This window comes from Lissotriton helveticus, chromosome 3_1, assembly GCF_964261635.1.
Source record: "Lissotriton helveticus chromosome 3_1, aLisHel1.1, whole genome shotgun sequence".
NCBI lineage: Eukaryota > Metazoa > Chordata > Amphibia > Caudata > Salamandridae > Lissotriton > Lissotriton helveticus.
In genome coordinates this window covers 2,113,787,995-2,113,800,652 of record NC_136061.1, presented here as the reverse complement: position 1 = coordinate 2,113,800,652, position 12,658 = coordinate 2,113,787,995, and the positions used below count along the sequence as shown (strand labels likewise).

General features: G+C 39.8%; 1 protein-coding gene across 6 annotated transcripts in view; it reads right to left on the bottom strand.

Moving 5' to 3' along the window:
* Nucleotides 1-12,658, bottom strand: part of TP53BP1 (tumor protein p53 binding protein 1) — a 767,880-nt gene that overhangs the window by 224,403 nt on the left and 530,819 nt on the right. For all 6 annotated transcript variants that reach the window (XM_078683313.1, XM_078683315.1, XM_078683318.1 and 3 more), the window contains one exon: nucleotides 7,160-7,351. In XM_078683313.1, the coding sequence (XP_078539439.1) occupies nucleotides 7,160-7,351 (192 nt within the window). The remainder of the gene's footprint in view (nucleotides 1-7,159; nucleotides 7,352-12,658) is intronic.

The window sequence follows — 12,658 nt, the reverse complement described above, 5'->3', positions numbered from 1 at the left end:
CTCCCACCCACCCTTTCAAGTCCATTATGGGCCTTTGTCTGCGGACCTGCAGACTGAAGAGGCCCATCAAAAACTCTACAGCTGCTGTAGTTGCTACAGCGGTGTGTTCACAATGCCCCTGGTGCAGGCACAAAGTGAGACGAGAGGCCTAGTGCAAGGACAGAATTGGGGTGGCCTTAGGCCTGCATGAAAGCCCATGGGGAAACTAATGAGCTTTAATGTAAGCCATTAATGAAGTAAGATATGAGAGGCCAAGGGGAGCGGGTCAGGGATATCAGAGTGCAGCGGAGGGTGGAGTGGTGGGGTTAGCAGGAGGGTGGAGTGGTGGGGTTAGCAGGTTCAGGCACCGGGTGTAACATAAGGTGTACAGGAAATGCAAAGTGTCAAGGAGGGGGTGCATGAGAAGGGAAATCAAATTGAGTTGAAGATGAGCAGGGATATTGGAGCCCTGTGAGGCCCAGGAGTGGAGCAGAGAATACAAGGCAGGGGTCATACAGTTCAAGTCAGAGCAAGGGGGCAAGAGGCACAAAAAGCAGCATCTTACATGCCATTGCTGTGAGTGTACTGGAGCTGCAGAAGCTCGATGTGTGTCTCATGCTTGAAGAAAATAAAAGGACCAGGGGAGGGCCTGGAAGCCACGGGAGCGTATCAAGCTGGCTCCAACTTTGAGCTCTGCTTTATCATTTTGTTGTTCTGCTCTGGGGAAATTAAAGTGCATGCCCCAGCTTTTGCATTGACCCTTTCGCTGCCAATAAACTGCTCAGAGCAACTTATTTACTGACTGTGACCTACAGGGTTGAACAGCTGTGTATCGTATTACTATAAAACGGTCTACTTGTCCTTTGGACAAAATGCAAATTAAAACCTCTTGCCCTCCTAAGAAATCTAGATGTCTCGGGCGTCGGGAGATAGGAATTCCCCACCCCTGTACTAAGCAAAGAGTTGAGGACCTAGAGAAACGAGTTGACTCTGTTCAAGAATTCACAGGGCAGGTCCCCCTCATGCACAGAGAGATAGAGCAACTTAAACAACAGGTTGAAAATTTGGAAAACCGTAATAGACGCAACAACCTACGCATTTATGGTCTGGCTGAAGGTCTCGAAGGTTCTAATCCAATATCCTTTTTTCAATCCTTTCTGCCAACTCTTCTTGGTCTCCCTGATTCTCCACCATTGAATATCCAACGTGTGCATCGCTTGGGGCAGAGCTCTCGTATTTCATCTTCTTCAGCGAAGCTAGAGGAATTATTTTATATTTTCTGGAGTACACAGATTTACTTAAGGTTTTCCACACTACCAAACAACATGGAAAGATCTCTTGGAATGGGTCTACCCTCTTTTTTGACCAAGACTATGCCAAAACAACTGCTGACCGCTGGAAAACGTTCTTGGATAGGAGACCTGCTCTTCGCAGCCTGAGTGCTCGATATGGCCTGTTTCACCCCTGCCTCTTCATGGTGACTTATAATATTAGGACAACAAATTACAGAGATCCTGCACTTCTCCAGCAATTTTTGAACACCTGCAGAGAACAATCCATTGACATACCTAGGCCATAAATGTCTTGATTACTTCAATGCTGGTTGTTTGTTCCTATTTGTAATTTGTTTCATTCCTGATGTATTTTGTAATTTTGTAATATCCCTTGTTAATATATTCTCTTTTTCTCCCTCACCAGGTTACAGTTATGTGGTCCCTCGGTTTTTGTTACCTTCATTTTTCCTGGATGATGTCCCCCTTGCTGTTCTCATCCTGAGGTCTTCCGTTCAGCGTCCTACCTCCCCCTGTGTGGCTCCACCATCCCTGCTTTTATTGTCTTTTTGTGGTATGTCTCTTTGTTACCATATTTTTTAATCAATTGTTTGTTTGGTTCTGTCTCTCTGTTCTTTGTTGTGTTCCTCTCTTTTACCTTTCTCTCCCTAATTTCTTGTTTCACCTTAAATACTGGTCTTAATTGTATCTTTTTTACGCATCTCATATTCACTTCTTTTCTTATTCCACACGTTTCTGTATCTATATTTATCGTTTCTTTATGACAGTTCTTCAAACTTATAATTTGACATGTGATGTATTATTATTCACATACATGTATAATTGTTTGTCTCAAATTTTCCGATGTATTGTATATATTTAGATGTCGTTAAATATCATATCTTGGAATGTTAAAGGTTTGGGTTCTCCCATTACACGTCAGGGAGTTTTATCACATATTGCAAGTTTAAAATGAAATATCGCTTTACAGCAAGAAATTCATGTAACAGACTTCGAGATAACTAAATTACAACGTCACTGGGTAGGCCACATTTTTGCATCTCCAGGTTCAGGAAAATATTCTCTGCCATAAACGTTTGGATGTTCAACTCATAAGTCAAGATAATGATTCTGAAGGTAGATGTGTTGCAGTGTCTTTACTTATTAACAAGATTCCATTAACCATTTTTAATATGTGCGCTCCCACTAGGCAGGATAAACTGTCCTGGCCCCAAATCCTTTCCTCTTTGATGCAATACACGGACGATTATGGGTGGTGATAGTAATATGATTATAGATCCTTTTATAGATAGAAGGTCTAATTCTAGATTCTCTCCCTCTTCCATGCATTCTCAATTTACCTCTACTATCTCTCAAAGGTCTCTGGTAGACTCCTGGAGACTTTGTCATCATACGTTACAAGGATACACCTATTATTCACCTGCTCACTCCTCTCAATCCCAGATAGCCTATCTCTTTATTTCCAAAGCCCTAACGCAACACATTTCCCATTCTGACATTGGCTCTATTTTAATCTCCGATCATGCTCCAATTTCTTTAAGTTTGGATTTGATCCCTCCCACTAAAGGCACTAGGCAATGGAGATTCAATAATTCTCTTTTATTAGACTCTAAATTTACTTCAGCCTTTCTTGATTTTGCAGCCTTATTTTGTGCAGAAAATGAGTCTCCTCAGTTATCCCCTCAAATTATTTGAGATTCCTTCAAAGCTGCCTCTAGAGACTTCATTATTTCGTTTGTTGCCCAAAAACGGCGAGCAGCCTCTTAATCCATTCCATTACTTAACACACAAATTAAAAGATTGGAACATTCCTATTATCTAACTACGGACCAATCTGACTTGAATGAACTTATTAAAGCCAAACTCTCTTTTAATAAACTTTCTACTGAATCTCCAAATTTGTACTTGCTTAAGTCTAGTGCTCAATATTACAGTGCACAAAATAAGTCTGACAATCTTCTTGCTAATTATCTTAAAATTAAAAAGGAAAGTACTAAAATTGAATCTATTGTATCTTCATCCAGTATTACAATCCATAAAGATGAAGATATTCTATCAGAGTTCACAAACTTCTATCAAAAACTTTATACACCTGAATCCCCTTCAACCGACTGCCATTGTCCAATATTTATCCTCCATTCCTCCACCCTCTTCTCCAGATGTAGATTTCTCACCCCTAGAAGTTGATATACAACCTAAAGACATTCTTAAAGCCATTCAAGTACTCAAAAAAGGAAAAGCACCTGAGCCTGATGGCTTTACCATAGAATTTTACACACACTTTTCCAATCTACTCATTCCCAAATTACATCAATTATTTGTATTCTTTATAGCATCCCAGAAATGAACAATAGTTACTTACCTGTAATCTGTGTTTCTCCAGTATTGGTGTCTTTCATAGATTCACATGCCTGAATCATTCTCCGTTGTTGGAGTGGGAGTGGGACTCCCACTCCGATGACGGGGAATGATTCAGGCATGTGAATCTATGAAAGACACCCCACTACTGGAGAAGAACAATAGTTACTTACCTGTAATCTGTGGTTCTCCAGTATTGGTGTCTTTCATAGATTCACATGCCTGAATCATTCCCCGTCGTCGGAGGGGGAGTCCCACTCCCACTCCAACGACGGGGAATGATTCAGGCATGTGAATCTATGAAAGACACCCCAATACTGAAAACTGAAGGTACATTCCAAGAAGCTTTGATTTGCCTTTTCCCTAAGGAAAATAAAGATCATACATCGTGTAAGAATTATAAACCCATCTCTTTAATTAACCTGGATTATAAGATATTTGCGAAAACTCTTGCACTCCGTCTGGATAACATCTTACCAAAATTAATTGGCAAAGAACAATGTGGTTTCATTAAGGGCAGCCACCTATCTGACAATACTTGTCTCTTCTTCAATGTTCTTAGTAAATCCCCATCTCATAGACAATCATTAGCAGCTGTTGCGCTAGTTGCTGAGAAAGCATTTGATAGGGTTAATTGGCAGTTTATTTTTTCAACACTTGTCTGGTTTGGTTTTGACCCTAAATTTCTCTCTTATATCTCATTACTTTATTCTTTTCCGAGGTCTTTTATTCTAGCTAATGGCCTTGTTTCTTCCTGGTTTCCTCTCTTCAGAGGTGTCCGCCAAGGTTGTCCACTTTCCCCTCTCTTATTTATTTTGGCGTTAGAGCCCTTCCTAACAAAAATTCGCATGAATACGGATACCAGAGGTTTTCCATATGTTGAGAAACATCTGAAACTTTCAGCAAATGCGGGTGACATTCTTTTACTCATTTCTTATCCTCAAACTTCTATACCGACTTTGTTATCAAAAGTCTCAGCTTTTACTATAGTTTCAGGATACAAACTCAATGTTGATGAATGTGAAATCCTTCCTTTAAACAAGCGTTGTTCCCACGCTGATGTTTTGACTTCCTCTTTTCACTGGAGCCCAACAAAGATCAAATACTTAGGCTTATGGTTCACACTCTCTATTAAAGATACTGTATCACTAAATAAAAAAAAAATCTACAATGAAATTTACTTAATTCCACGACACGTTGGCACCCCTTATTTTTATCTTGGTGGGGTAGATTAGATTCTATAAAAATGATGTTAGTCCCAACAATTTTATTTTTCTCATCTAATCTCCCAATCGATATCCCTAAATCCTGTTACATCAACATTTTTATGGCAAAACAAAAAAGCTAGGATGTCTTTTTCCAAACTTTTCCTGATTTTTCTTAATATAATACTTCATCTTTTCTTAAATACTCTTCCTCTTTATTATCTGAAAATAGGATTGATTCAATATCCCATTCTGCCTTTATGGGTAGAGATGTAATCCTTCTTCTTTTACCCCTTCACATTTGAAGAATTTGTCTCCATATCTCATCCTCCCAAAAAACGTTCTCTTCCCATTCTTAAAAATATCTGTAAAATCTTTCATCCTCTCGTACTTGATGGCCTAGATGACAGTACTTGATTTCTGCAATCCCCAATTTGGTATAATAAACATATTAAAATTAGAAATAGGACTCTTTTTTGGAAGGATTGGATAGATCTCGGTCTTAAATGGACTCATCAACTTTTTCACGGCTAAACTTGTATCCCCTTCTCTATAATACAAACCCGTTTTTTTCTTCCTTCCTCCTATCACTCCAAATAAATGTTATTGATTGCAGCAGCTCAAAATTCCTATGATATCCTCACAACCTCCTCTACGCATACCAAATCTTCACCCATCACACTTTCATTTTTACAGTCTTCCTCTTCTGCATCTCAAATTTATAACAAATTAAGAGATACCATTATTATTCGTGATAAATCCAAAGTAGAATATAACTGGGAATCTGATTTACAGGAATCCTTTGCTATTTCAACATGGGACAAACTTTGGATCAAAATAGGGAAATCTTCTAGAGGCGCAAATACTAAGCAACCTTTATTTTTCATATACAATACACTTTTAATTACTCCAACTAAACTACATCACATTGATCCCAATACTCCCTCTACATGTTGTTCTTGCTCGGCCCCTGTAGCAGACCTTAAACATATGTTATTTACATGTCCATCTATTCATGATTTTTGGATTAGAGTGTGGCGACAAATTAACAAAATTTTCCATACCATATCCCTTTTTCTTTTTCCCATATTTTTCTAGGTAGCATCTCAGAGGTATGGTCCTCCTCCACTATTAACATCTTCATTGTTGATCCGCTTATAGCTCTAGCATTTCAACAAATCACTAAGTCATGGAAACATGCTTAAACGTTTCTTTTCAAGCCTGGTGTTATGGAATTTGTTATAATTACAGATTAGATAGGGCCTATGTTCACCCAATTACACTTGCTATTAAACGAGATTTATTGTGGTTGCCTATTACGGATTTCCTAAACGCATCTGCTCACGCCTTACCTCTACATACTCCTTGCAATGAAGAAGTATCCAAACCTCCTTGAAGTTAAAGGGACATATCTGTTATCTAATTTTGCTTTATGTCTTGATTGTATTATAAGTTACTATTATAAGAATTAATGTAACTCAAGTGTTGTATTTTAAAAATAAGATCAGTCATATCATATCATTTGATATACTCTTCTCCCTCCCCCTCTTCCCCCTCCCCTCCCTGTTTCTTTTTCTATATGAAATATTTACATTATATTACAGTTGTATATTGTGTTTTATTGCTATTATATCTTATATTCATATCCAATAAACACTCTTGACATAAAAAGAAGGTATTTTGTCAACTAAATCGCTATAAAAAAAAAGAACAAAGTCTATTGAAGACTTCAGTTTTCAAAGTAGAACACTGAATCCAACACAAATATCACCTGGCAATGCAGATCATGCTGGATTCTTCCTACTGGACCAGATTTTCATATGGCGGATTCTTGTTACCAATACATCACCTATTCCGGTATACAGGTACTCCCAAAGCAAGGCCCTGTTTTAAGAGCTAGCTAAGGTGGCAATTATAAATGTGTCTGAGTTTGCCCACTGAAAAATACAACTCAGGGTACGTATGACTTAGACTTAATGTCTAGTCGAGGAGAGCTTGTTTAGAATTTTCAGCATAACATGGAGCTGTCCTGTGCATCTACACACAAAGCAAGATATAGTTGAACCCCAATAAAAAGGTCTTTAGGGCTATGCACGTGACATTAAGGTCAAGAATAAAGATGCAGCTCAGAAAAGCTTTCTTAAACCACAGGAATTAATTTCAATTATTTACTAGATCATTTAACTGTGAAGTACTACAACAGTAGCAGAATGGCATTTCGAAGTCCACGACACATAAAATGTAGACATGGTCAGCAGCTAACAGTGTTTGAAACAAAATTAACAGTTTCTCAATAAGATGGTCAACCACATAGGGAATCCTTACCTAGGCTTATGTCAGCTGGCTTGGTGAGGGGTGTCAAAGGTTCATAGGGACCAAGACCAAATTGTTCTCGCAATTTATTTCCTTGATCTAGTGAGAGGATTACAGCCATTCGCTTGTACCACTTTCTCTGCCCTTCCTTCTGGATGCAGTAGTAAAGCTCTCCAGACTCCTTTTTGTGTGCCTTAACCACACCTAGAATGAGGGAGAAAAAAATATCCATTACGTTTTGCAAGACAAAGAATTGAGTAAGCAGGCATAACTTACAAAGGAAAAATTACCTCAATGGTGATATCGATGCTCATTGTCTTTGCTCTTCCTCCTTAAAGACAGGTTCAGAATTACCTAAACTGCCAAGCAGGAATAGGAAAAGCTCCTCTAAAACCCAATGGCAGCTCCTCCGCTAAGGCGGAGGAGCGTCGTCCCACTTCTTAAAAGGTAAAATAAAATGATAATAATGTATCTTTATTATCATTTTATTTTTCCTATTTGAGTCAGTGGCAAGGCGGGGCTGGCAAGAGCAGGGGGAGGAGCGTTTTTTCACTCCCTAAGTGCACAAGATTGTTTGGCCGGCCCTTTTGGGCCAGTCAAGCAGTCATGAGCTCTTAGCGTCTTCCCCACCGTGCTGCATTACACAGCCTGATGAAAAACATGCAAAGCCTCCCAATCCCTGTCTGAGCGGCGAACCGCATAGGCGTTGTGATTGGCTCAGGGAAGCCGGGGTGCTTCCGGCTAGCAGCCGGGACTGGAGACCGGAAGAAATAAGAGAATGAAGGAAAGGCGCATAGATAAGCCTTTTTTTCCTCTCAACCCAAAGACCCCACCCTTGACCAGTAGCAGTTGCTACTGCTAACACCAATGCTGTCACTTGAAAATAATTTTAAATCTCTGGTCATTAGTGTGTGAAAGCTCCACCTCTATATGAATGTGTCAACACAAGCCACACTGCTTTCCTAAGTTATTGATGATATGCAGGTTTGCAGCACAGCTTAGGGGCGATGGGTTTCTGAGGTAGGGAGAGAAATGTCCAAAAGTATCATAAGAAACCTGAAGAAATTTTTTCCTTATTCTGGCATTGTCCTTTACCTCATTCCAAGCTAGTCGGATCCACAGTTCTTAATGCTAGGAAGGGGACAAGACAGCATATGCTTGACCATGCTTCAAGCGAATAGGATTGCACAGAACACGCCTGTGGTAGGCGGTCTCTTTTCTTAAAGTTGTGGTCAGGAGCAGAGTTTGCGAAAAGCATGAGTATTATCCCACATTGCAGCCCTACAAATGCCTGTAATTGGAATGAGTCCTTGACAGGCCCTCAATGCTTCATTTTCTTAGTGGAAAGAGTGTGAAATCTCACAGAAAGAGGAACTTCCCGAATGTTGCAGAACAATACCCATCTGCCAATAGTGGTTTCAGCCAATTTGTTGCCTGGGGTAAGACCACCACATGTGGTTATCAGATATTGTAGAGTCTGATAGGTTTATCCTTTGAAGGTAAAAGGTCTGAGGTCTACAGAAGGGGATGTCCCAAGGGGTCATTCCCAATCCAGATCCTAGGCCGCTTCCATGGCGACAAGCATAAGAAGCTACAAAGCAGGACCCCAAAATTGAGCCAACAAGCCAACAATAATTTACTGGTACCAGCTTTATTGACAACAATCAGTAGAGCATCTTAGAAACTATTTGTAGATAAGGAATATCTGGAAAGGTGGTGGCATAAAAATGTATCTAATGTGAATTAGACACCAGTATTATCAGACTGTAGACTCAATAACAGTATGTATTTATATTGCTAGTTCGATTTTGAACATAATTTCTATTGAGGCATAATATTAGGAGGTTTTCACCCCTTTTAAAAAAATTATGTTTTCCTTTATTAAAAAATAAAATCCCCCATTTTTTTATTAAAAACCCCCCAAAAAATCTTTATAAACTTAGGAATTTTGCTCATTAGTATTATATTGGCCAGTACACCTCTAATGAAATACCAATATCAGAGTCCGGTTAAAGCGTGAACATGAACTGGGAATGTTAGAGAGGCTCCATATGGAACAAGTATTTAAGTATTGACAGTAATAATAATAGGTCTATCTTTCAGTATTTTACCATTCCAATATGGTGATACTAGTATGTACATAAGTCGTGCCGATATTAATGACGCGATACATGTGTGATACATGAATGCGTCATCAGAACGGGAAGGCTTTTAACTGCGGGACGGGCAGTGAAGCAATAGACAGATTCTGGCTGAGACGTCAAGCACCCGCGTGACATAATAAAGAAATGTAGAGTCTTTATGCCTCCAAGTAAGCGTATTGCGGATCGCCTTATGGCGTTTTTCTGAGTCCATGGGAGATTTTGAATTTTTCGGACTAAATTATATTCCGAGTGGGTGATTTGAAGGTAGACCCGATTAGAAGGGGTACCCTCTATGTAGCATTATTACAAATACATGGAGGGTCTGTATTGAACTAAGATTTTGTTAAAATGAACTGGCCATACTTTACATAGAATTTTAGTTAAACGGAGAACCTATAAAACATATCCGCATTCGATTGGATGGACATGAAAGAAGATTCATATAATGAGTTTAGTCCCTCATTTTTAGGCACTGGGACATGATATGAAATTGTAAATCCTTGCCCAGGAAATACGCAAGAAGAAAGCTTTTCAGCTGCTACATTAATCTTTGGCAGCCTAAGGGAGATTGATTCTTATTGTTTTTATTTGATTCCTACAAATTAACTTGAATTAATGACAGATTGTTTGTTTTTGCTCCTTTAAATTATTGTATTTGTGTGATCTTTATTTATATATATTTTTATGTCTTGTTTTCATATCTATGAAATTTAAAATGTATGAAACAATTATAAAAAAATGTGATGCATTGAAAGGAAAATTAAGTTTTCATTTAATTTGGAGATATAAAGATTTAAGTTATTGTACAGCACTCAACTCATTCAAGCCTGGTGGAATGAATTTGAGGTGATTAGATGCTTGCATGTCCTGTTGATTGAATGTTAGTGATTTCCAGAGGGAGTTATTCATGACTGGCAAGTCTAGTACGGAGCCCTGTCCCTTTGGATTGTGGGGCTCCTCTCTTTGTATTTGGTGGCATAAGAAGCACAAAAAACTCTATGCATATGGCATTTTTATTGCGAGAATCTAGAACAAGCATTGGCAAAGCCACTAGGTCTTGGCAATGCCAAAGCTTTTGGCCTTGTCAATTTGAATGTCTTTTAGCAATGTGGGTTAGCAGCACTTCTGCTTTTCAGCATGTCTGAAAGTCATTGAAAGCCCAGAATCACAGGATGATTACTCTATGCCTCCCATGTTTAGTTTATTGTCCTGCCCCTCCTTACACAAAAAGTGCTATGACGTTGCCGGCTGCAACATATTGCTTTTTTCCAGTGTATTTAAGCTATGCTGAACAGCAGATGTGCTGTTAGACAACATGGCTAAAATACTTTCACACTGACAAGGCCAATGGTATCTATTGGCATTACCAATGCTTGTTCGGTGTTGATGGGGTCTTGCTGAACAAATGTGGAAGTGATGGTGAGAAACAGTTGAACATCTTTAAAGTGAAGCGAGGATGTGGCATAATGGCTAGTGCTGCTGACAGGTGAGCTGGGGAACAATGTTTGAATCTGGGCAAATCACTTACGTTTCCCCCTGCATAAGAAAACAAATCTGTCATTATGTAAAGTTACAGGTGAGCACTTAAAGCACTTCAATACCATTGGCTGGTGATAGCACTATGGCAAGACTAAGGACAGAACAAGCGCCTTAATATCATCGGATCGTGCAAAAAAAAAAACAGCAGCGCAGAGGGAGGAAGTGGGCGGGAGGGTCAAGCAGGGAAGCAGGAGGGCAAGCAATGACCGGAAATGGCAGGAGGGAGCAATCCATGAAGGGGGGGGAAAAATACCTTGATTGAAGCAGGATCAGAAACAAAATGATTGCGTCACTGTGGAATGTAACTGGTTAGCACTTATGGCAAGGCGGAGCAAGCGCTACAATACCATCGGATTGTGCAAAAAAGTATAACAAGTGGTGTGTTTTAACAACATTTTAAAAAATGCATTTGTTTTTGTGAATGCAAATGCATTTTAGTGGTTTTATGTATGTGTACAAGGAGGACGGCCTAAAAACACAAGAATTACTATGGAATGCTTGAACACAAAGAAAAAAAAGCTGCGCAAAGTGGGAGCAGGGTAAAGGGATATGAACTTTGTCCATGTGCTATGGGAGGGCCAAACAGAAAAAGAGGGCATGACGCCCACATGTCATGACTAATTGCACCAATGAAAAAGAGAGTGACGCAGAAGTTTACCAATGGAAGGAGATGGGCGGCCTGTAAGCCCACAGAAGGAACAGAACACGTCTCATCGAAACAGCAAATGCGCGGTCTAGCTGAGCAGCACATGCACTGTCTAGCCGAGCACTGCATTCACTGTCCAGCAGAGACCTAAAAACAAAAGATTTTGCACAGGCGAAACACTCTGGCTTTGCCAATGCTGTGTTTAGAAACGGGGAGGTTAAGTGATTTATTTGTAATCACAGAATGTGGAACTGAGGCCGAGATGATATTGTGGCCTTTCTGGAGAGGATGTGGCATAAGGGCCAGAGCTGCCAAATATGGAGCTGGTAAGCCAGGTTTGCATTTCCGTGTCAGCTTAACATTTTTGATTTTGGGCAAATCACTTAATCTCTCAGTGCCTACAAAATTAAGGAGTCCTTGTGTAAAGTAACTAGTGCTAATGTAAAGCGATCCTATACTTTCGGGTAGTGTTGACGCTATATAAAACTGCAACAACAACAAAAAGAATTAGTAGATGCTAATGTAATAAGCTCCAATACCTGTACCTCCAATACGGGTGGGTGATGCTGCCGCTATATAAAACTGCACAAAAAAGTAACTGGTGCTAATGTAAAGCTCTTGAATACCTTTGTGTGGTGTTGGCACTATATAAAACTGCACAAAAAAATGACGTGAAAAGTATAGTTGGGGGATGAGGGGATCTGATCTGAGCTGAACTGAGTTCAGGGGGGCAAACAGTGACTGGCGGGAGGTGGACAGGCAACTAACCCGAATGCGGGCTGCCACGGGGAGATTAAGTGATTTGGTCATAATCACAAAATGTGGAATCTGAGGCCGAGGCTAGGGAGACAATGTGGCATCCTCTTGGGACCGGATATGACGCAAGGGCCACAGCTGCTGACTACAGAGCTGGGAAACAGAGTACAAGTTTCGACCTTGGCTTAACATCCTTGATTCTGGGGAAATCAATTATTCTCTCTGTGCCTACAAAAATGAATGTAAAGCACTTCACTACCTTCGGGTGGTGTTGGTGCTATATAAAACTGCACAAAAAACACCTAGAAAGAATCACAGTGTTAGGTTTGTTTACAGTAGTGAACATGAGAAAATACATAGCATCGGCAACCACATTGAAAGGGCTACTTTTAACATGGACATTGAGGGGCGGGCAGACCTTGATAG